The sequence below is a fragment of the Polypterus senegalus genome, chromosome 8 (assembly GCF_016835505.1).
Source record: "Polypterus senegalus isolate Bchr_013 chromosome 8, ASM1683550v1, whole genome shotgun sequence".
In the NCBI taxonomy this organism is placed as follows: domain Eukaryota; kingdom Metazoa; phylum Chordata; class Cladistia; order Polypteriformes; family Polypteridae; genus Polypterus; species Polypterus senegalus.
Window position 1 is genome coordinate 159,019,501 of NC_053161.1, and position 26,418 is coordinate 159,045,918.

At 38.9% G+C, this 26,418-nt stretch overlaps 1 protein-coding gene across 1 annotated transcript; it reads right to left on the bottom strand.

Annotated features, from left to right (window-relative positions):
- Window positions 1–19,690: 19,690 nt before the first annotated feature.
- LOC120534422 (cystatin-A-like) lies at window positions 19,691–25,803 on the bottom strand. The gene is made up of 3 exons (XM_039761992.1): window positions 25,592–25,803; window positions 20,641–20,742; window positions 19,691–20,276 (listed from the first exon to the last, which is right to left on the bottom strand). Exons 1-3 carry the CDS (start codon window positions 25,661–25,663, stop codon window positions 20,148–20,150), a joined length of 303 nt encoding a protein of 100 aa, XP_039617926.1. The 5' UTR covers window positions 25,664–25,803; the 3' UTR covers window positions 19,691–20,147.
- Window positions 25,804–26,418: the final 615 nt, after the last annotated feature.

A 26,418-nucleotide genomic window follows, 5' to 3' on the forward strand; every position in this document is an offset into this window, starting at 1 on the left:
CCTCGAGGTTTGAGTGAAAAAGGCTTATCCCGCGTGGGCGTGGTCATATGTCAATCATTGCGGGCATCAGACTTTTAGATATTAAGATTTTTTGTCAATCGCTTCTTCATCCGATCATTTCTTAGCTCATTGGTTTCAATCAACTTTCATCCACAGGGATACTTCTCATTTATTTTATACTGCAGCCAATTGCTTTAGCGATATCATGGAGCCGTTCTCGGTGCAAGCATCTTGTTCTATTCAACAATAGTTTAAACAACGGTGCGGTATATAGTTACCTACACCTGCGACAGCAGCGTACGAGTGCCATTTACAGCATATCTCTCTGTCGAGTGGATTATTGCGATTATAATACCACGTTATTTATGTTTAGGGGTTTAAAAAATAAAAATCACAAAAAGTTAGATATACGATGTTTATTTACTGTTGTTTGGTGCTGCTGTTACTAAGCAACATTTGAAGGGAATTAAGATTTCAATGAACATATGAAAGCAGATCTGTGTTTGCCTAATTTAAGTGAGTTCACCGAGATTTAAGTGTAAACTATATAATCAAGTCAGTCAAATTAATACAAATATTTGACTGTTTTGATTACTCGAAAGTCCAATTGCATGCATGTATGCGATTACTGTGTAAGACTTTACAACTAACAGTCATAATCAGTTAAGAACATATTCCATAACTTGCAGTGATGTGGTTTCATTGTAATGTCTTGATTTTTCCTAAAGAGGGGGAGCTTCTCCCATCTTAGATCAACCAATGACAAATGCTGTTAAGTGACTTTTACCAGTGCAGTTCATAAATTGGCAAACAAATGAACGCAGCAAGAGAACAACAGAACTTCCACATTTGATGAACATGTGGGGAAAATAAGATTAAACATGTAGCAAAAGGCGAAGTGATTGAAGCATTTAAAATTATGAAGGAAATTAGTCCAGTGGATCGAGACTGTTATTTTAAAATGAGTTCATCAAGAACACGGGGACACAGATTACATCTTGCCTGAAAAAGGGGCCTGAGTTGTCTCGAAAGCTTGCATATTGTAATCTTTTTAGTTAGCCAATGAAAGGTGTCATTTTGCTTGACTTTTCACAAAATTCATAATGGCTAACACGGTACAACACACAAACATTAGGAAGTTTTTCATTACACAGAGAGTCACAGACATGTGGAATAAGCTACCACGTAATGTGGTAGACAGTAAGACTTTAGGGACTTTCAAAACTCGATTTAAGTGGATAGGACTGGTGAGCTTTCTTGGGCTGAACAGCTTGTTCTTGTCCTGATTGTTCTAATGTTTTAGCCAATACAAGAAACCACTGAACATGGACAACGTCCTGCTGAATGCAAGTGGAAGAGGAAGACAAAGAGAAGCGAGGATGTGTAGTGGAATGGTGAAGGCAAAACAAGAGGACACAGGGAGAAACAGAAGAGGGCAAATACATCAAATGGCTCGGACAATGGACCACTTAATCAACAATAGCCTTACAATTGCAGAGGCCAAGTAAAGAGTACTGAATAATTTTGGCTGATCCATTGTGTCCTCCATCATCCAAACATTCCAGAGGGAAAACAGGTAATGTAACAATACTGTAACTATTTATGCAATTCCACTTGTAGCTATTACAGTAAACTAGCCAACCCGCGGCGTACCATACGCCGCATAATCAAGCCGATTTTTTAATGATTTTTAAGCACAGGGACAAAATTAACATTTGAAAAATCGGTAATGTAATAAATCAGCAAGAAAAGAAACATTGTAACAATGCACAGAACGAACCAACACACAATCGTCTGTGATTGAAAACTGGCGGACCGCCATCGTGGAGGGAATTGAGTGCACTGTGCTCAGGCGCGTGTGGAACGGCAGGAGAGGAGAAGGATGTCCACTCGGCTCCCTCTGTCATGCAAGTCTGCTGATATGTCGTTCAGTATGCACTGCCCGCTCATGTGCCCACCTCCAACTCGTCACTTGAGTCGTTGTCGTCTTTACACAGTCCAGAAGCACCTGTGACTCACGTAGACGTTTCATTGGTCTGTGTGGTTTTGGCTGCTTTTCTATATATAATCCACCAAGACACCCGACCACGGTAGTAGTGAGGTGGGAGGGGGATGTGCACAAAGGGTTGGGACGGAATGAGTAGGAGCGTATGAGTCGCACTTAGTGGGAATTCCACGGTTTGCAGCCCGAATGGGGTTCAACGGCTTACCCACGCCTCTCTGCGCCGGGTAGACACACGCTCAATGTCATGCATAATTATTAATTGAATGCTAAACACTTCTGGAAAGACGCGGTTGTCTAAAACGGGTTGGTTTGGGAATACAACAGTAAGTGAATGAAAAGATGGAACTCTGGAGAGAGGAAAATACAATACAATAGTGAAGCTGCGGCATAACAAATGAGGCATAATTATTTATTGATGGTTGAACACTTCTGGAAAGACACAGTTGTCTAAAAAGGGAGGGTTTGAGGATACAACAGAAAGTGAATGAAAAGATGGAACTCTGGAGAGAGCAACATATAATTGTGAGTGAAGAAGACGCATGTTTGTCGCGGATGCGAATTGCTATATGTAGCGTGTAAAACAGTTCGCTATGGTGCACGCGGTCGCGGTGTCGTAATCGAAAACTCGGTTTTTAAAGACTGCTTACTTCATTGTGTTTTAACCTCAGTTGGAAAGGATTGTTTTAAGGATCCCATGGGATATCCCTCTCAAACAGTTTTACATGCTGCATATGGTGATTCACCTCCACGAGAAACATGCCTCTATGAACAGTCAACGTGGCTCGGAGGTGCCAGGAGTTGGTGGGGGTGGCCCCTTCCTGTGTGCGCCATAGGTGTCTCGCTTGTCGGCGGCTCAGTGAATCCACGCCCCTTCTGGCGTGCTTTCTATGGTTGTCTTGCCTTAGTGAATTATATATATATAGATACAGTAAATACATAGTCTGCTGTATAGCACTGAACTGTTACCTCATGCTGATTGCAGAAGTGCAGCATTCATAACTCAGCTGGAGAAAGAACTCTGCTATATTCTCATTGCAAGAAGTCAATTACAGATAACGACACATTCAACCCATCACCTCTGTCAGCCTCTCTACAATAAAAAGGATTGGAGTGGACCATACAGTGCCGCATTGGACAGTATAGTGACTTTCAGCATGGCCTGTATATACAGTACTTGAGCACAAATCAATGTACTTTACTATAACTGGATGAGGGTCTTGTTCAAAAAGCGGACACCTGATCTTAAAATTGTCCTACCTGTTGTTTGTCTTAGACTGACCTGCCCCTACTACAAACCCTGAACTTAGGTTTGTGGGGGTAAGGCCAGGTACACCAGGGTCCCTAATCTTAAAATAGTGTAAAGGTGCCTAATCTTAAAGTTGAACCCTGGTGTATAATGGTGTCCGCTTTTTGAACAAGACCCCTGGATGATATGATTTGCAATAAGTAAACAATCTTCAAGGCTGATTTTATAGGCTTTTTTTACTATAAAGGATGGTCACAAAAACCCCTCACATTATTGTGTTTGTGGCCGAGGCTCGTTTCCACCTGTCCAAGTGCAGAAGATGTAGTCAAAATCTTATAGGCCACCCAACTATGTTGAAACTTGGAATTGGAATTGGAATTTTTAAGATACAAAGCACACTTCCAGTGCACACTGAGATTTTGATAATACGTCTAAACATTTAGACTATTACAGTTTAAGCCAGGGATGAACAACATCAGTCCTGGCTGCAGCACTTTGTTCCAAACCTGATTCTTAAGGAGAAGTCCATTATTGGCAGCTGAAGAACTTACTGTCCAAGCAACATTTTAATGCTTCATTTAAGTTGTCTCGCTTGTTAACATTTCCCACACTTAATTGCTTATTTTACCCTTAAAAGGCTACATTCACTGTTTAATTGCTTTTAATTAGCAATTAAATCCAAATGACAAAGGAACCAATAGTTCTCCATCTAACTTGTTTCCATTTACACCTGAGTGGATTCATCATGAAACTCTCTGGTTGAATAAAATATTTGGAAAGAAACTGAAGGGAAAAAAGTAAAAGACTGATAATTATTTGTTCATTTAAGGCTTCAAATTGTCATAAACCAACAGTGGGGACTGTCAGGTTAGAGGCATGAAAAGAAATCAAACAATGAAACAATAAAGGATGCTGATGTAAACGAAAAAAAAGAAAAATAAAGAAAGAAATTTGGTTTTATTCTACCACAAGTTCCGACAGTGAAGAATATGAACAGTGAATAGAATCGTATTCCTGTGAATGCAGAGAAGTGGGTGTCACAGAACCAAAACCACACAATCAATTGACGTACACTGTGACACTCTGGAAAAAAAAAAAACCTTTGTCAGCCTCAGGGAATCTACCCAGTGAATGGCACCAAAAAGTAAAGTCAGCAGCTCTTCAATAAAAGAAGAAACAAGTGACTTATGTCAGCCCTATGGAAGAAAATTATGAATACAGACACCCCCTGCTTCCTGTCAGAAGCAATAGCTCCCTTGTTGGAATAAGTTCTTTTAAATAATAGCATTTTAAGTAACCGAAAATACAGAGATATGATATTAAAGGGTGATATCCCTCCCATGGTGATTATGGCAGTACAAAAAAAATCACATAAGAGAATTATACTTAGCTTTCTTTAATGACGGTTTATGCGGTATAACAGATGAAAGGAAGGTATAGCAGACACTACCAAGGTCGGATCTTGATCTATAGAGTCTGCCATTTTCGTCACTGCGCTGAAAGGATTTTCGGGACGAATGACGATATCATCCGGCCGTCAGCTTCAAAGGGTTTTGCTGTGTCCAAGCCTTTTTTATACTGGCTGCTCCATGTGCTGGTCCTCTCTGGTCTCCAAACAAGGACAGTAAAGACTCAACCTCACCTCCAAATATACAATAATAGCACAATGCCTTTACTCGACAGTTGTCCCCTTCCTTCTTCAAACTGCTAACCTAGTGGTTTCTAAATGCAGGCGAACTAGCCCCTGTGTGCCAAAATTGGCCTGCTCATGTGAATGAATTCATAGAAGTGTTTTACAGAGACAGTGACATTAACCTTAATATTATAACAAACATATTATAACACCCCCTCCACTGGAAATCCCCGATTTAAGCCATAAAACACAGGCAGGAGAAAGCGTTAATCGTTATTCTTTATCTAAATTTCCGAAGATGCAAAAAGCATCATATCAATGTTTTTGCAAAGAAAAAAGTGTCCTCTGCGCTATATTTATGCAATCCATTCATTAGGTCACTATTCTTTTAAGGGAATTCATTACAAATTCAGAAACTTACACACAGTTGCTAACAGGACATGGCAGATGTTGATACTTTAGATGACTACAATTTGATTGATAGTCCTGTTTGTTTAGGATGTATGTGACTTTTTGAATGTATATTTTTCATTTTTATTTTAGGAGATGTGTGAACTTTGCCACATACATCTTGTTTTTCAAAAAGTAAAGAACAATGGCCTCATTAATTTTATAATCCAGCTTTGGTACCAAAACAGGAAACTTAGTACTATAGAAGAATGGTTATGCCATAAATATAACATTTCTCTTAAGGGGTTATATAAATGACAAGAAATACATTTTATCATAGTGAAAAATAAAATAACAGTGTCAGCTTTTAAGCATACGCTTAAAAGGATATGAGACTCAGACACACATTGGATCAGGGTTCTGATTCAACTCTTACAGCCCCATATCTAAATTAATAAAACTCCTACCAACAATCCAGAGCCTAACTGGGCTCATACAGCCTGGGATCTATACAGCTCCTATTTTGCAGCCAATCACTGAGCAACAACACTGCTCATCATCCAGCTGCCTCTGCGCTTACTCAGAACTCCTCAGAAGATGGATCGACCTCTACCTTATGCCCCACGGAGTTTAAATAGAGGCTTCAGTTATTCCTATCAGCCTATCTGACCCACCTGCTAAGGGGTAATCTGAGCATACTCCTTCAATTTATTTCATCTGTAGACACAGTATGGCAGCCCTTAACTAATTATCAAACATTCAGAAACTAAAATAAACTAAATAAATCAAACTAAATAAACATCAAACAAACTTTAAATGACATCAAATCTTCCTGAAGGTGTGACGACTTCCATGCAATCAATTTTTATCTTTCTGCATTGTGTTTGTTCCACTGTGTGGGCAGGTCTGCAAATTGGAAGGTGACAAAGCAGTTTCTGTCCAGCTCATCATCTAGGCTGTCAACCTGGTGCCAGTTTATGTCTGGGCATTCAATAGTACTGTTTGCCCACTGCTTCAATAGTGTCAGTCTGCCACAAAGTTAAAGTTGTAAACCCATTCTCCTGCATGTACTCTACACTTTCTGTAGTTCTCACCCTTTAATAACAACAACAACAACAACAACAACAACAACATTTATTTATATAGCACATTTTCATACAAAAAGCAGCTCAAAGTGCTTTACATAATGAAGAATAGAAAAATAAAAGACACAGTAAGAAAATAAAATAAGTCAACATTAATTTACATAGAATAAAAGTAAGGTCCAATGGCCAGGGTGGACAGAAAAAACAAAACAAAAAAAAAACTCTAGACGGCTGGAAAAAAAAAAAAAATCTGTAGGAATTCCAGACCATGAGACCACCCAGTCCCCTCTGGGCATTCTACCTAACATAAATCAAACAGTCCTCTTTGTATTTAGGGTTCTCACGGAAGGACTTGATGATGATGGTCACGTAGACTTCTGGCTTTTAATCCATCCATCATTGTTGGAGCATCATGAAGCTTTGAGTAGGTGGAGGTGGCGCAGGCCACCACTACAAAGAAACCGGAAAAATAAACAGAAAGAGAGTAGGGGTCAGTACAGATTTTAGAGCCACCATGAATAGTAATTATGATGAATTGAACATACAGACTATCAGGATTAAGTTAAAGTGAAGTTATGAGAAGGCCATGTTAAAGTAATGTGTTTTCAGCAGTGTTTTAAAGTGTTCCACTGTATTAGCCTGGCAAATTCCTATTGGCAGGCTATTCCAGATTTTAGGTGCATAGCAGCAGAAGGCTGCCTCACCACTTCTTTTAAGTTTTGTTCTTGGAATTCTAAGGAGACACTCATTTGAGGATCTGAGGTTACGGTTTGGAATATAAGGTGTCAGGCATTCCAATATATAAGATGGGGCAAGATTATTTAAGGCTTTATAAACCATAAGCAGAATTTTAAAGTCAATTCTGAATGACACTGGTAACCAGTGTAGTGACATCAAAACTGGAGAAATGTGTTCGGATTTTCTTTTCCTAGTTAGGATTCTAGCAGCTGCATTCTGCATTTGTTGCAAACGATTTATGTCTTTTTTGGGTAGTCCTGAGAGGAGTGCGTTACAGTAATCTAGTCGACTGAAAACAAATGCGTGAACTAATTTCTCAGCATCTTTCAGTGATATTAGAGGTCTAACTTTACTTATGTTTCTTAAGTGAAAAAATGCTGTCCTATTGATCTGATTAATATGTGATTTAAAATTCAGATTACAACAATTACCCTTTTTAAGCTTTTTACCTCCGTCTCGACTTTTAATCCTAATGTATCCAGTTTATTTCTAATAGCCTCATTGTATCCATTATTGCTAATCACTAAGATTTCAGTTTTCTCTTTATTTAACTTGAGAAAGTTACTATTCATCCATTCTGAGATACAAGTCAGACATTGTGTTAGTGAATCAAGAGAATCGGGGTCATCAGGAGCTATTGATAAGTACAGCTGTGTGTCATCAGCATAGCTGTGGTAGCTCACGTTGTAACCTGAGATAATCTGACCTAACGGAAGCATGTAGATTGAGAAGAGCAGCAGACCCAGGATAGAGCCTTGTGGAACAACATATCGGATATCATGTGTCTTTGAGTTGTAATTCCCACAACTAACAAAGAATTTTCTCCCTGCCAGGTAGGATTCAAACCAATTTAAGACCGTGCCAGAGAGGCCCACCCATTGACTAAGGTGATTTCTAAGAATATTATGATCAATGGTGTCAAATGAGGCACTCAGATCTAAGAGGATGAGAACAGATAAATGGCCTCTGTCTGCGTTCACTCGCAAATCATTTACTACTTTAACGAGTGCAGTTTCTGTGCTGTGATTTGTTCTAAAACCCAACTGAAATTTATCAAGAATAGCATGTTTACTGAGGTGGTCATTTAACTGCATAATGACTGCCTTCTCCAGAATTTTACTTAAGAAAGGCAGGTTAGAGATGGGTCTAAAATTTTCAAGAGCCGAGGGGTCGAGATTATGTTTCTTAAGTAGGGGTTTAACTACAGCAGTCTTAAGACAGTCTGGGAAGACCCCCGTATCTAATGACGAATTTACTATGTCAAGAACATTATCAATTAACACGCCTGATATTTCTTTGAAATAATTTGTTGGTATAATGACCTGTAAAAACCCAAAACAGAAGTTAAGGAAAAAGATTTGGGAAAAGAAAACAAAGAGTTAAAACAACTGATTTCCAGCACCATGGTACTATTTTTTCCAGTTGGTGCCTGTGTCTTGTAAGTGCTGGATGGGATAAATGGACAAGGGTTGAAAGCAGTTTCTTACCCACTGGCAGGCCATAATGAATTCAACACAGGAATGGACTGCAGTGATATTTCAGTTCTGATATTAATTGTAGTTTTAGTTTTTATTTTATTTTATAAATTCATTTTTATTTAGTCCTAGTTTTCAGTGGAGTCAACAATTTTAGTTTTTATTTAGTCCTGTGTTTAAAATTTTAGTTTTTATTTTATTTAGTTGTTGCCTTTATACATAATATTAGTGCAATTTTAGTTTTTTTTTTTCTGTTGCAAGACCACAGATTCTGGCCTACATATATTTCAATGCAAGTTATGTTTCAGTCAACAAAATACTCTCACAGTTCATAATGACAGCTTGACTATCAATGATTAAACAGATTAAGTGGCCTAATGAGTATTGTCAACAAGATCAAATGTTTCAACCCAAGAAATCAGTCTGTGCAAGAACGTTGCTGTCAAGCTTTAAACAAGCGCACATTTTGAGAGATCTGTTCGTGTTGCAACGGCGTCCATTGTAGAGATAGCCACACACTGAAAATATTCGCTCGATGAGCCCCTATAATGCAAGTGCACAGACGAGGTTCTCAGCCACCGGCGTCAGCAGACTGTACTGTATGTTGATGATTTTTACTGCCAGTACTGAAGGGCAGTGACGTGCGGTGAGGTTCATTGCTGGTGAGGCACTGACTCCTTCAGAATAAGATTTACAAATATATGAACTTAAAAAAGTAGCTTATTCTCTATTTAATTGGTAGCCAGCATGCACATTGACTACTGGTTATGTTTCATATCTCATCAGCATTCTTTATATACACATAGGTAATGTACATGTTTGGCTAAGAAAGAACGTTACATTTATAGCGGCAAGAAAGAGTGGAGAGAGGTCATTCGCTCTGCACGCTCCATGTGTTCTAAATTTGCTGCTGCAATTCCACAATTCATACTCATTCAATACAAATAAACATAGAGAATGGTGTACAAAAAAAACGGATTTCAATTGGGACCTTAATTTAAATATTTATTTGTTTTTAAAAGCTTTTAATTCTGATGCTTTAATGAGTTTTAATACAGTTCAACAAAAGGATAACAAGAAAAACAAAATAATATTTTATTTAAGGTCAAAATTTAGTCTTTAAATATTGGATTTTTTTTTCTTAGTGTGATCCCATTTTTAGCTAAAATTGAAAACCGTTTATGGTCTTACTTTTATTTGGAAATAAGTCCATGCACCTATCTTTCTCCACAAAAGTCTCCATCATTTTCTTGTAAAAGTCCTCCTTATTTTCCTTTAGTTTTAAAAATCTTAATCTTTCATTTTGCCAGTCAGTCCGAACAAAAATAAAAACAAACGGACCACTGCAGTGCACTTGACTTTTTGATATCGCTAGCTTATTGGCGTCTGCATAGAAGAATAGCAGCAACGAGCACCCGTTGTGCTCACATGCGCCCCCTGCAGGGCAGCACGTTACTGTCTGCCTCATCTTGTGCCTTTTCACTGCGGTTTTATGTCCGATCAGCAAGACTAAATATGTCACACACATTCATTAATTAGACAGACTGTGGAAAGTCAGGGTGTATAATAAATGTGTCTGCACACATTGGCGAAATACTGAGGGACATCAACAGGCACATGCCAACTGCATGCATTAACCCAGTGTTTCTCTCTTGTATTTGATCAGGAAATGCACACATTCAGCGATTTTGACTATAAGAATGATCAGAATTATTGGAATCATACAGAAAAAAAAATTTATAGCACAGACCAGTGAACACATTTATTTTATGTTATCATTATTAGTTTTTTTTTTTTTTTCATGATGATGCCTGCCCTGACCGCACACCCTTGTACTGAAGTGCAGTCATGGTGCCAGAGAAGTATTGGACTTCCAATAAGTATTTATCCAGATGGTCATGCATAGAATCTCCAACATTTTCACATTACATTTGCTTTTATTATTTTCTGTGCTGTAATTAAAGTATTTCCACATGTTACTTTCTCACTTTCTCCTCACAAACATCAGTGCAAAACTCGCCATCGTCAACCACATGCACTTACTGCTTCAACCCGATGATCCAAATGTGCTCAACAAACAAACAAAGGTCCTTTACGGAAGTTGCGCCACGTGACTCAGAAGTGCAAGGTACAAGATCACTGCATAGTGAACAGCGCAATATAACTGAACGCTCAGGGCAACCAATGAATAACCGCTCTGCACGACTGAATTGGATTGAACTAAAATGCTATTGTTGTTTGTTTTGTTATCGTTTTAGTTTGTTCAAATATCACTAATTTTTATTTGTATTTAGTTTTAGTTTCTTTGTTTACCTTAATTCCAGTTCTCGTTCGTGTAAAACGAAAAACAATATTTTTAGTTCTAGTTCTCACTGTCATTATGAAAATATCACTGGAATGGAGGCAAAACTTTCAGTTTCCGTTCCAATCAGAATGACCAGATAATGCACGGGCGAGGGAAGAATGGATATTTTGAACAGCTTGTTCCCCCAGCATGAGAGGTATTAGTGGTCACCAGCTGGAGACCAGTCAGGACATCCACAGGGTTGCATGGAAATTGTGGAATGGAAGAGACAACCCTGTTGGGGTCCTTAGGTGCTACATGGAGCAGCTGTGAAGAGCAGATCTCCCTATTTCAGGCAGCTTCCATATGACCCAGAAGTGACACCAGAATTGCTCCCAGTCCTGCTTCATGCTGTGAGTCGAAGTCGAGAGGTGGGAGATGAAGCTCACGTGGAGAAGTGAATGAGAAGGTATTTGTTAAAATAAATTGTTAATTGAAACCGGGACTTGTAGTGGTTCTGTTGTGTTTGGGACTGGGGGGCTCAGTGGTGCCCCATACAGGCCAGAGTCTCTATTTTATGTTAAACTCTGGCTTGGAAATTGTGGAATAAAACCTCTCTAAAATTCAAGTGCCAAATCCAACTGGTCAGTCAGCTCCTGGCAGCTGAATCTATGAATTTGCCCTCTGTCTTTCCACACATAATCAGACAAAATCTGGCCCTTCAGATGAAACAGGAATAACCAGCTGTGTTGTCATTTAAACAAAATGCAGCCACTTTTCTAATTGGTCACTCCAATTTTTCCATGTGTTAAACTCTGTAAATAAGTCTATTGAATTTTTGCTTTCCTCTTTCTGCCCTGCACGTGTACTTTACCATCTGTCAATAAAGACAACAATTTAGCTTCTTCACAAAGGTGAAGCTGTCTTGGCATGAAGTGCTCTAGCTGTGCCCCGAGGCCACTCTACATTCCTGAGTTTCCTTCCGCAAATCTAAGCTGCTTGTATGATCCGCATTGTAAACAGGTGCTGACAGGCCTGTTTCTGTCACATGTTGCACATCTTTCACTACAATGCACCGGGATTTGTATGGATATCTTAAATCTCACTTGTCCAGCCACATATACTGTACATAGGGCTCTCTGTGTCACAATAGCTATCTGAAAGATTTTCCTGCCTGCTATCCTTTTGCTTTTCAATGTCAGCTCCATTGATCTCTTTATTTAGCTCCTTCAGCTAAGCCCAATGCACATGCTTTTTTTCTCTTGACCTTTTTCATTCAAACTAACTTTTAAATCAGTGTACTTTCCTTCCATCACGTTCACTGGCATACTAGCATCTTCACAATTTACAAGCACTTGCTTCTCTTTCATTTCTACATTTTCTTCACTCATTTCCAAGACTCCACTATTCAGTTCACACACTGGTGGCAATAATTTCCCAACCAAAATGAACAGCTACCGTGCCTTCTATCTGATTTATTTATCCTAGATCAAGTTCTATCCCAGCACTGGTTATTTTTCTTAACATTGGAGCAATCTAGATGAGAACAGGCCATTTATACCAACAAAGCTCACCAGTTCTATCAACTTAATTTTTCTAAAACAACATCAAGTTTTGAAGGTTCCTAAAGTGCTGCTGTCTACCACACCGCTTGCTAGCTTATTATAAGTGTTTATGGTTCTCTGTGTAAGAAAAACTTCCTAATGTTTGTGCAAAATGTACCATTAACAAGTTTTCAACTGAGTCCCTGTGTTCTTGATGAACTCATTTTAAAGTAACAGCCTTGATCCACTGGAGTAATTCCCTTCATAATTCGAAGCACTTCAATCAGGTCACATCTTAATCTTCTTTTGTTTAAACTGTAAACGCTCAGCTCATTTAATCTTTCCTCATAATTCATCCCCTGTAGCTCTGGAATCAGCCTAGTTGCTCTTCTCTGGACCTTTTCTTGCACTGCTATGTCCTTTTTGTAGCCTGGAAATCAAAACTGCACCCAGTACTCCAGATGAGGCCTCACCAGTGTGTTATAAAGGTTGAGCAGAACCTCCTGTGACTTGTACTCCACACATCAAGGCGCTATATAACCTGACATTCTGTTAGCCTTCTTAATGGCTTCTGAACACAGTGGGAAGTCGCTAGCTTAGAGTCCACTCATAAAGTATACTTAAATTTTCAGCCCTACCATTGTGTATTCAAACCTAACATTTTTACTTCCTATATGTAATACTTTATATTTACTGTCATTAAATTTCATCTACCACAAATCTTCCCAAGCCTGTATGCTGTCCAAGTCCTTCTGTAATGATATAATGGATTCCAAATTATCTTGCAATCCACCTATCTTGGTATCATCTGCAAACTTAACTAGTTTGTTACTTATATTCCTATCTAAATTATTTATATATATTTAAAACAGCAGCAGCCCTAGCACTGACCCCTGCTGGCACCACTCAAGAACCATTGGCCAGTTCTGATGAGGTTCCTAACACCATCACCCTCTGCTTCCTGTGTCTGAGCCAATTCTGCACCCATCTAAAAACATCACCCTGAACTCCCACTTCTTTTAACTTGATACCCAACCTCTCATGTGGCCACCTTATCAAATGCTTTCTGAAAGTGAAGATAAATAATTGACCATACTCTTTTGATGCTTCCTCATAGAATTCCAATATGTTAGTTAAACATGACCTCCCTCTGAACCCATACTGACTGTTCACTAAAACTCCTGTTCTAGCCATGTTTTGCTCAATTTTCCCTTATTTATTCCTTCCATTAATTTACTGTACCTGTGATTCATATTAAGTTTACTGGCCTATAGTTGCTTGGATCTGCCCAACCACCCTTTGTATTTAATGGGGATAATATTTTCCATTTTCTAGTCTTTTGAAATTTCCCCATTGCAAAGTTAAGTCCTAAACACACTGTATACGTCAAGGTTTTATATCTGTATTTTTTAAACTTCATAAGAACTCAAGTATAAATATAAGCAGGTCCTGGGGCCTCATGTATAACGCCGTGTGCATAGAACTCGCACTATAACATGGCATAAGCACAAAAGCCGAAATGTGCTTATGCACAGAAAAATCCAGATGCAGGAATCTGTGCGTACTCCAACTTCCACGTTCTTCCGCTACATAAATCCCGGTCAGTGTGAAAGGTAACGCTCGTGCATGCGCCTTCTGTCCCGCCCCCAACTCCTCCCAGAATTATGCCTCTATGAATATGCAAATCAGTATAAATCGCCTTTAAGCTCAGCGTTCTGTGAAAAGACAATGGGAAAAGCACGGGGGAAAATATAAGAATTTCTGCGAATACCAAGTGGAGGCAAAGGAAAAACATACAATTTGTTCAAATAAGCCGTGGTATAATCAACAAAAGGAAGTTGATCGAGTGATATAGCGTGTTGGAGAAACTTGAAAGCTCACATTCACAAAATCGCACAGTGCCGGAAATAAAAAAGAAGTCACATATCAAAGTCGCCGTGAAAAGGCGAGTTGTAGCCCACTGTCTGAGTGTCTTATGAAAGCTTATTAGGGTACAGAGAAAAAAAGGCACACAGTGGGGAAAAAGCACGAAATGTCAACTTCAATCTCAACATTTCCACTTTAATCACGTAGTTTATTTTGTCATTAAAGTAGAACATCATAAAATTCATCTTTAAATCGTTTAATTAACCAGTTTCTCAAATCACATCGTAATTAAAGTAGCACGTTAAATGCTTTGTTTTGTATTTGATTTTCTAGGTGCTCTATGTGTGTGAATCACTACTTGCTTCTTAACCCGGCTCTCTTCCTCCAACTGGACACAGAATCCATTACATTCGTGATATTACAGCTCTCTGAATAACTAAAATACTGAGATGTATACGTGATATCATATTCATGATGATAGGAGTTAAAGCACGTTATTAAACATGGGTTTCACGGCGCAGTGATTGTGTGCGACCTTCGATGAAATAATTTATTGCAGCAGTACTCATGGGCGGCTCTAGGCTTGTGGTGCCACTGGGCAGAGAAAGAATCGGTGGCTCCTTCACCCGCCAATGTCAATATGGTATCTTATGCATGGTGGATTGCCAGGTCCGTTGCAGACACAGCATAGCCGTCTCGTGCTACAAGCATTTAAATTCTGCCGAAATTTGTCTCTGCATTTTTAGCTCTGTTGTTATTTTCTCTTTCTGTTTTATATTCAATATATATTGGCGTAGCTGCCCCTGCAGTCCTTGTTTTTCTTTCTCCAAGTAACCGATCGCCACACAATCAGCTCTGTAATAGACGCGTTAAGCCATCTGTAAGCTTAGAGCGCCGATTCTTCAAAACGTTTAAGGAACATTGAAATATCTTCGTAGTACATGTTTAATTATTCTGTCCTTCACGACAGTCCAAGTGAAGAATATACAGTAGATTATTTAAATGAAGTTAAAGTTTTATCTGTATAATATCATAAAACATATTTTGCTGCATCTCATCTTAAAAATGATATTGTCATCATATGCAAATACGCGCTTTATAAAATGGCTCAGGTTCTGCGATATTATAACTGTAGTGCAAGTTTGCAGTGAGGTAATTGTACTTATAAGTACAAACAGTTCTACATGGAGCAATTGATTAAGTATGTTTAAAGTTCTTGGGATGAAACTGTTTCTGAACCGCGAGGTCCATATAGGACTGGGTGCCGCCAGTCTGCAAAACCGAGCGGAGAACTTGCGTACGACAAGGAATTAGGTACCGTGGAAAAGTGTGTGGCTTTACGCCAAGTGTAGGTTTTATACATCTCGATTTGAACGTGGAAACGTTCTTACACAACATTTCTGTGCGTACGCACCGTTTATACATGAGGCCCTTGGTGATTTGTTCAATATCAGCCTATTTAATCTAAGCAGTAATTCTACCTCTACATTTTCCAAATCCCTCAATACCTCCTTAGTAGTCTTACTATGGGGGATGTTCAAAACATTTCCACACTATTTTTAACTGTATTTATTAAGAATTTCAAAAACAAATTCTATCACTTTACTACATAGTCACCTTCGTTTGCGATGCAATTTTCCCAGCATCATACCCACTTTTTAATGTCCAATTTCTACTCCTCCTGTCTTCACCATTTCCAATTAAAATATAAAAGTGTGGAAACTTTTTGAAGGTCCCTTGTAATTCCTCACATGTGAAGACCTTAGAAAAATGCTTGTTTAGGTTGACCTACTTAACAGTTGCAGACTAGTTATCATTGCATCATATTGTAGAAATACTGTATCTAATGGACCTCAGAATTGCATAGAGAATATGGTACGGTGAAAAATACTGTAAAAAAAACTCCTTGCTCTTTTTCACTTCCCTTCATCCATCTTTTTTTGTTACCATTTGCACAATCACTTCTTGTCTGAGCTCTCATCAGTCTCTGGTAAGTCATCCATCAATGTTTTAGGGTCCCATCACTACTACCCTAACATTTAACTTACACTTCTCTTTTTAAACCCCTGCTTTTGTTTGTTTTAACAGTGTCTGTTGTGCATACTAGCAGGTCACACATTGGTTTTAAACATTCACTCACCACTACATTGTCACACTTTCTTATTTTCTTCCTTGCAATGTTCTTCTTTACTACCAATAATACATACAAATAACACTCTTATAACAGAAACTGTCTTAAACATAGAAACATAAGACATTTGACAAACCAGAAGAGGCCATTCAATCCAACAAGCTTGTTTGTTTAGCTAATAGCTAAGCTGTCCCAATATCTTACCCAGATTCTTATTAAAGGTTGTCAAGGTTTCTGCTCCCGCTCCATGTTTGTTCCAGAGTCCCACAACTCTTTGTGTAAAGAAGAGCTTCCTAGCTTCAGCTTTAAATGCACTTCCCTTAATTTCCATCGATGTCCTTGAGTATGTGATTCACCCCTAAGCCGAAAAAATGCTGCTGGATCTACTTTATCAATGACTTTGATAATTTTAAATATCCATAATAGATCCCCACACAGTCTCCTCTGCCCCATACTCAACAAGTTTAATTCTCGGAGTCTCTCACAGTAGAACATGTCTTTAACTCTTATGATACAATTGGTTTCTCTCCTCTGCACAAATTCAAGTGCTACTATTTCTATCTTGTACCGTGGTGACAAGAACTATTCACAATACTACAGATGTGGTCTTACTAGTGCAGTATATACAGTACAGGTAGTTTGAGCATAACGTCCCTTGACTTAAATTCAACAGTTTTTATGATATAAACTAACATACTAACATTTTATTTACCTTTTCAATTGCTTCTGCACATTGCTTAGTCAATGAAAATGTGTCAACATAAACCCTATATCCTTTCCAGAGGTTAATTTTCATTGCCCTGTTTGTCCTGTAATCAAATTTTGCTTCTTCTAATCTCCAGATTAATGTTATTTTTAAAAAAAAAAAAAAACTTCACACTGACAAAGAGGCTAGAAAAGTGTGTACGTATCATTTTGGTTTATAAAAAAAAATTTTTGTAGCAACTCTGACCCATGTGTATGCAACATTTTGGAGAAACTGGGAAATGACAACACCATTGCTCAAGTAGGAAAATGCAGCCAAATCAGACAAATGATGATTCACAATCATAATTCATATCACCAAGCTGTTATTATGATGTGCATTCATGTCACAAACATAATAAACCTCAAATGTGATAAATATGATGTACAGACTGTATTTTAGTTCCCTTTTAAGAGTACCAATGCTGTGCAATTGGACTAAAGATTTATTTATTTTTTTTGTCAGTTTCAACTACCTGTTGTCACTTCACAGGGTCCGGGCAATAGGTCAGGAATATCTCAGGGAAGCTTCACTCAGTCATGCCTGCTGATTACATCTTTCCTGAAGAAGGAGCCAGAGTTGCCTCAAAAGCTTGCATATTGTAATCTGCCAATAAAAGGGATCATTTTGCTTGACTTCTCATTACATCCATAATGGCTAACATGGTACAACACCCTCGTACTACCAACCAAGAAAGTGCTACATCCAGTTTTCATGCGGTGGGGGGGTTCATATACATATAAATCAACATGCTGTTACAGATATAAAAAGGCAGGTTGCACCAGTGTCTGGTGTTCCTAACGTAATCGGAGCACTTCAGTGCACTCATATTGCAATAAAGGCACATATTGAGAATGAGGCTGCTTTTGTTAACTGTAAGCAGTTATTCACATGCAAGTCATTTGTGATGCCAAGATGAGACTGACAATCGTCCGGACTGCTCTGGCATAATACTGCATAAAAGATCATCTCCAATTACAAACACTCTGCCGGTGACTAGCAATCTAGATTTTTTTTTTTCCATTTTAGGCGTGGTGTGGCTATAGCTCAAGTCATTTACAGAAGTAGTAACATGCTACCATTCAACATATTTGTGCTTGGTTGCAAACACCTACACATAGGCCACAAAATAAAGGCTCATTGTGCAGCTCTAAATCAGAAACAAGAACTTCTGTCATGTACTATCAGTTACATCATGTGGCTGCAATACTAGCTAATCAAGTATGTATACATATGTATAAGGTTGATTAGCATCGTTCATATATGGCTGTCTGTGATGGGCTGGCGCCCTGTCCAGGGTTTGTTTCCGGCCTTGTGCCCTGTGTTGGCTGGGATTGGCTCCAGCAGACCCCCGTGACCCTGTAGTTAGGATATAGCGGGTGGGATAATGGATGGACACATGGTTATTTCCGGGTCAAACTGGACAGGGTTTGAGGCACATTCATGAATTACAAGCTGATTGGAGTTTACAATGGGTAAATTGCCCATGTTTTCAGTCTCAAAAAAAACACACAAAGTTATATAAATGAGGCCCCCTGTCGTGAAAACTGAACCCAGGATTTTAACTGGTGGTGTTAGCTATTGTTCCATCACTAAAGAGTTGACACAGAAAGAAAAGACAGAAAACAAAATAAGCTTGAAGGACCAGAGATGAAAGCTAAAGGAAAATAACAATCACAAACAAAACAAATGAAACACCCCAGTACCTAAATCAAAAATCAAAGAAAAAAATTAAATTAATGTTAATTCCCTTCATGATTTTAAACACTTCGGTCAGGTCTCATCTTTATCTTCTTCTGCTTAAACTGTAAAGGCTCAACTCTTTTAATATTTTCCTCAAAATTCATCCCTTGTAGTCCTGGAATGAGAACTTCTGCCTCATACTACCGGATGCATTACGTGACTGCACTACCAGCCAGTGATGATCTGCAGTATTGTGATTGCATATCTAGAAGGTTGAGTAGCATGGTACGTATGTGGCTGTTTCAGAGTGAATTAGGTGGGTTTGAGGCATATTCACGAATGCAGAGTTACAAAACATTTGGGGGTTGATAAAGGGTCAGAGGCACATATTGTCTCTCTCAAAACCACTCAAAGTTATATAATTGAGGTCCCAGGCATGAGATTTAAACCCAGGATTTTAGAACTATGGAGTAGTGGTGTTAACTACTGCTCCATCACTAATGTTCTGTCACAAAAAGAAAAGACAGAAAACAAAATAAGCACAAAGGACCAGAGATGAAAGCTAAAGAAGGTGGTCACAAAATGCAATGGTCAAAAGCTAAAACTGAAACTAAACAGCACACCCCAATACCTAAACTTTTACATTAATTTAAAAGTTAAAGTGTGGACTTCAGAAAAGATTTCTAAAAAAACCTAATGCACAAGAATTGTTTGAGATTATCTGAAATTTGGCCACAGAGAGTAGCATGTTGCCATTTTATATCTGCAAGGAGCCATGAAGGATAAATTTGAGATTTACAAACCAAATGGCTTTCTTTTATGATTGTTATTTTGTCCTTTCTTACTGAATTACCAGAACCACATATAAAATTTGGAGTGTTTAATGAAGTATTAAAAGCAAAGCAAAGTCAAACAGATGTCCAATCCTTGGTAAGCGTGGTGAAGTACCTGGTGAGGAGTAGATCTACAACCAAAAAACAGTTGCTGAAATATTACATGCCTTTCAGGGTTGTTTGTTTAATTTGAACCATCTGAAACTTTTTTATTATTATTATTATTTGCATTTATTCCAAAATAACCCCAATAAAGAACTGCCATTGAAAATCATGCAATTGCTACTTGGGAGCACAGTGCAGTTTACACTTTATGGAGCACTTTTCATAAACATAAACCCACAATTTAAAATAAACCCAAGGAAAGATGTCAAATGAATTACAAAGAAAAAAAAAAAAAAATTTGATTTTTGCATCATGATTTTACTTTGAGAAGGAAGATGCAGCAAACAGCACAATGCAATCATAATCTGTTTTGCCTTGAGAAAATTAGAATGCATGGAGCTCATCACCGGGTTTCTTCTTCTTCTGCACACCGATGACCTTCGTCTGATTTCCATAACATGGCAGACTCTGGTGAATTTTCAGGTGCAGGCATTCATTATGTGCAACTTGAACCTGCATGGCAATCACAGAATAAGATTAAAAGTGCAGCAAGGCTGACATGCGAGGTTACAATAGGGATACTAAGTTTATTTGTGATGAGAGAGCAAAATATCACAGTCATGTTTAACTTATGGTACCTGAAAATAAACTTTAAAAATTTACAGCTAAGAATTCAAAATCCCAAAAAATAGAAGCTGTGAATATTGTAACCAATTAATTTTCTAGAATTGTGGGAATGAAATCAGATATTTCCTTGAATGTGGTTGCACCAGAATGACAATCAAGCCAACAGAAGGCCTGTCAGTCTATTTGCACTCTCAGCTTGCAGAAAAGAGTCATCTACATGCACAAGAGACCACTGAGCAAATGTGTTTACCATGATCAAGTAGTTGGTTCCATTCACCACCTGACTTCTGTATTTTAAAGCCACGAATTCTTGAAAATTCTTGCCTTCTTGTTTTTCAACATCATGTCGAGCCTGTGGAGTTAAAAGCAGTAGATTTAAGGGTATCACAGAATATTTTCATTCAGATTTAAAACTTGGGAAGAACAACAAAAGAAGCCAACTTCTACAAGCACTTAAAATGCTCATTCCACTTATTACAATGACATGCAGCTTTGTCACATCAACTTTATCGGTACATTTGAACAAAATATATATATAAAAAAAACACCTTTTACTGTTGTTATCTTTAGAAGGCTAACAAATGTCAGGTTATTTTGTGCCTCGATGTGTGGAATACAAGTCACAGGAGGTTCTGCTGAAGCTTTATAACACACTGGTGAGGCCTCATCTGGAGTACCGAGTGTTGTTTTGGACTCCAGGCTAAAAAAAGGACATTTCAGAGCTAGAAAAGGTTCAAAGAAGAGTGACTAGGCTGATTCCAGGTCTACAGGGGTTGAATTATGAGGAAAGAAGAAGAGCTGAGCCTTTACAGTTATAGCAAAAAAAGATTAAGAGGTGACATGACTGAAGTGTTTAAAATTATGAAGGGAATTAGTCCAGTGGATCGAGACGATGACTTTAAAATGAGTTCATCAAGAACACGGGGACATGGTTGGAAACTTGTTAAGGGTAAATTTACCAAAAAAATTAGAAGGTTTTTCTTCACACCGAGAACCACAGACGTCATTAAAGAAGTAGTGTGGTAGACAGTAGGACTTTAGGGACTTTCAAAACTCGACTTGATGTTATTTTAGGAGAATTAAATGAATAGGACTGGCAAGCTTTGTTATGCTGAATGGCCTGTTCTTATTTATATTGATCTAAAAAAAAGTAATACATCTAATCTCATAGCCTGGCAAATACACCTCCAAGGCTGATATAGACTAACTCGGTTCTTATTGTCATCTGTAAAGAGTACAGCGAGATTCTTACTTGGCTGTGCACTCCCTGGTACCATCTGTCATACATATACATCAGAGGGTCACCCTCAAGGTTCCTCCCAGGTATGTGATAGAACCCAGGACTGAGAGGGAGCACTGCCACTAATCATCTTGTCTTTTTCTTCCTCCACAGTGCAGAGATAAACCGTCCAACAAGGGAAACTGACTCCGCCCCATCCAGTCCCTGGGCCATAAAAGTACGACCACCCAGAAGGAGGAGTCACATCTTACCCAAACGATAAGCGCAGAGGAGCTCCTCAGTCAACCGATGGCAGATGAAGTAGTCCTCGATATTTTGGTCACGTTATTCTGGTGGCATCAGTTTTTGTTTCATTTTCACACCATCGAGGGTTATTTTTGTTTAAAGCATCAAGTAAACAGGGACGGCCAGGTTAGCGCCCCAAAATATATCCTTGTTTGAGCCTCTCATTCACTTTGATGACCACACAGCATTAGTGAGCAGAACTACCATACCTGCTGCCTCGCAGTATGGAGACCTGGGTTCACTTCCCAGGTCCTCCCTGCATGGAGTTCGCATGTTCTCCCCGTGTCTGTGTGGGTTTCCTCCCAAAATTCAAAGACATGCAGGTTAGGTGCATTGGCAATCCTAAATTGTCCCTAGTGTGCGCTTGATGTGTGCGCCCTGCGGTGAGCTGGCACTTCTCTCTTGCTTAACTGAACTAACTACCTTATACATACAGATACACTATTCTCTCTGGCATTAAAGCTAAACGTTGAATGAAGCCTTGGCTTGGTAAATCTATGTCTTAAGAATATATATATTTTATATTTTATACATTCTACCAGATGGTTAATTTCTAAACACCAAAGCCAACGCAGAAACTCCAGAAAGCAAATAAAAGGTTGTGCTTTGATGTGGGAACAGACTGGAAACCAAGTTACTGTACTCTTTGAATGGGTGACCAGTTTCATCAGCTGGATAGCGATACACAGTTAAAACATTTTATTTTGGATGTGTAAAGAAAAGTGGAGTACCTGGAGAAAAATCTGCACAGATATGAGGAGTAGTTGTAAATACTACATTACTAGAAGGAAACCAAGAATGAAATGAATGCAACACCACATTAATTAAACCAAGGGAAAGTAACAAAATAAACAATCTGAGAAACGATCTTGCGTCACAACTCGGTCTGTGTGAGGAGATTATTGGCTTCCACTGCACTGTGTCAAAGCTTGCCTCAGTCTTGCAATAAACTCGTGAAAAATAATGTCTTAAGTTTTGTTCAGGCTCCAACCACAGAACTGCCCAAGATCCAAAGCAGACCACCTAATCTGTTAAACTTGCTAGTGGGGGTGTTATGACTTGGACATGTATGACTGCCACAGGTCCTGGCACACTTCACTGATGATGGAGCTGCTGACTGCAGCGGCCGAATGAATTCTGAGGTGTACAGAAACATCTGATCTGCTCAGATTCCAGTAAATGTCTCCAAACTCACAGGACAGCATTTCATCCTACAACAAGATAATGATTCAAACATACTGCTAAAGCAACATGGGCATTCTTCAAAGCTAAAATATGGAAAATTCTTGAATGACCAAGCCAGTCACCTGATTTAAATCCAATTAAGCAGGACGTCCATATGCTAAATAGAAAACTTAAGGGAGAAGCAGGAGCAGAAGATGGCTGCATTAGAGGCTTGGCTGAGCATCACCAGAGAAGGTCTTCAGCACCTGATGATGTCTATGAATGGCAGACTTCAAGTAGTCATTGCATGAAAGGAATATGTGACAAAGTCATAAATATGGCAACAGCTTTAATAGACCTGCCATTGCTGTCTCCCAAATATTATGGTGCCCTGAAATGGAGAAACTGTGTAGATACAGTGTCATCCCCTTATATGAAAGTCAGAGGGGTAAAAGCAAGAAAAAAATGCATCTTTTTCCCCCAGACGTTCTGGAGAGCACTGTATATACTCACATACGTTTACTCTTCCTTGGTTAAGGTCTAATGCACAAAAGACTAGAGATCAATGGTATACAAGGATATGTTCTAGTGGCTTCCTAAATACAGAATTTGACACACAATAGGTGCTTTATGGAGGAAATAAAACGTAGACTTGCTGTGATGTGAACTCCTGCTGTCCTGGTCCATTTGGTGTTTCATGTAACTAGATGGGAATTCTTGAATTTGCCTTTGTGCCTTATTAAGAAAGTTAGAGGAGATGTGGCGCTCTTTTTGATAATTGAACATAATTAACAATAATGGACAAACAGATTTTTTTGCAGTTTTGTGGATATTGTTTATAATGCTTCCAACACTGTGACCAGATATTACAACAACACACAGATAAACGCATGTACTAGGATTATGCCCCTTCTCGACTTTTGAGCCACTGCCCACCAAAATGTCCATACATGCCATTCATTCTTAAAAATACTGTCTTTTTAGTGGCATTTTATCATTCTTTACTGGCTTGTGTGGTTCCTCACTGAACTATTGTATGACTAAGCACCTCCAGGTTCAGGATCAGTTTCTACCCAACTGCAGTCAGACTCATGAAGAATCAGTAACCTTGTGTCACCTTGTGAATTTCCCCTTGGGATTAATAACGTATCTATTTATCTACCTCCACTGCTACCTGCACCTATACAGTACTTCTGCCACTGTCTCTATTTATTCCTAGGATTCTGGTTTTATTTATTTATTTATTGTGTGTGGGTTTTTTTTATGTCTATGTTCACTGTCTCCATGGGACAAGCATTTCATTGTACACGTATACACATGACAATAAAGAATTGAAATTGAAAAATTGAACTAAGCACCTTTTCATTCTGGGAAGGGCATTATCCATATAAAGTGGTTCAGGGTACTTTGAAAAACTTCCTAATATGTAGAAAAACCAAACTGAAAATGTTTAAATTGTAGGCCACCTAGCAGGACAATTACAAATTAAGAAAAAACAAACTTTGCCTGTGTTGTATTTCATGCAACGCGAGTCTATTTAAAATCGTGACCCGTTGGTATTTCACAAATCTTGTACCGTCTCTGCATGGGTATTCACTTTATGGAGCCTTTTTCAGATCTAAATAAATCATAGTTCTTTCAGGAACCTTCATGTGAAAGGGTCTTTTAGGAAACAAAACGACATCGCCCTGAAGTATACCATTCTGGCACCTTGAGTGGTCGTTAGGACAAATGTTATGTTATTAAACTCATATCACACGTAAAATAAAAAAGCAGATCATGTGCAGCTGATTTAGTCAGGTCATCTTTATGCGCCTCACGCGTATATCTTGAAACTCGTAATCAGTTAATATTGTAAAGACCCAGGTGCTCGGAAGACGGTGAAATGGATTTAGCACTATTTGGTAAAAGGTGTGGTGGTTTCTTTCGCGACCCGACCCTCTTCATTGGCCAATCGTGAATATCTCTCTCTGGTTCTCTGCACATTCTTTGCGTTCCAAACTGTTTCGTCCCTGCGCCTGCGCACACACGCCGCCTGTTTCGCCCCACTCCACTCATTCGGCGTCAGAGGTAACCCGTCTGCCATACATGCCTCGATTACGTGAAACGACTCAAGACCTCCACATCGGTTCAATGGTGGCCACCCAGTCACCCGAACTTTAGCAGCGGGTTGACGGGTCCAAAGTGTTGCTGTTCCGTCTGCGCCCCATCTCCGCTGCTTTTATGGGCAATTTCTTGAGGTATCCCCCCGCCATTCTCGCCCACCAGTGCAGCGTACACTTCCCAAAACGCTACATTATCTTAAAATGGGTTAAAAACATTTTAAGGGAAACAAACGCACAACCGAGCTAAAGACCCCTGTCTGGTGCCAAAGTGGGAAAGTGAACTAACGTTAACTAACTAACTAACGCTCCATAAAGTGAATACCCATGCAGAGACGGTACAAGATTTGACTTAAATAAAACAAAGTCATATAACTTACATCAATCCCATCTTGAGGGGTTACACTCACCTGGTTACAGATTGCCTTCACATTGTCATCTGCTGGTTTCACGGCCGTCCACCCTCCACAAACCTCGTCCATACCTACCAGCAGATTTTCAGGAGAACTTCAGAAAGAAGAGCAATGAATACAAGTGAAACATCAAAGCTGTCGGAGGCAGAATATCAGGAGACGGGCGCAACTGGAGGAACCTGAGAGGGTGGTTAGTGGGCGGAGTCCCAACACATTCTTGTCCAAAACTAGGGCGTGGCCTTAATTTTAGAGTGCCATTACTAATGAACAGAACGTTACAGCGGGACTACTTACAAGTAGTAGATCTCCTTGAGCAAAAACGATATAATACTTCTAATAATAGTAATGCATTTTATTTACACAGCACTTTTCTCATGCTCAAAGTGCTTAATGACTAAAATATGCACCAAACAAGGTACAATTCTAGACTGGGTTAGTGTGCCTCTATAGGGTTTGTCAATTTTCTTTTTTATCCAGGTAGGTATTTTCTTCAAATGCTCAAGTGTCTTGTCAAATTTCAAAGAGGTTGATCTTAACAAAGTGGTTTGAATTTTTCCTGTGTGAGCATCATTGTGTCTTCGTAAGGCTGGTTTGTGCTTGATATTTGGATCACGTCTTTCTTGCAAAAGAGGTTCAGAAAATGAATGGATAAAGAACATCATCAATTATGTTTGTCAGGTATTCTTGATATATCGGGGAAACGCTATCTTTCCAAAAAAATAAAAGCGGCAAAACAGGTATTTAATAAATTGCTGGTAATTAAATAAACATGTATATTGATGTTTGGGAGTGCTCATAGTATAACTCAGGGGTAGGCAATGTCG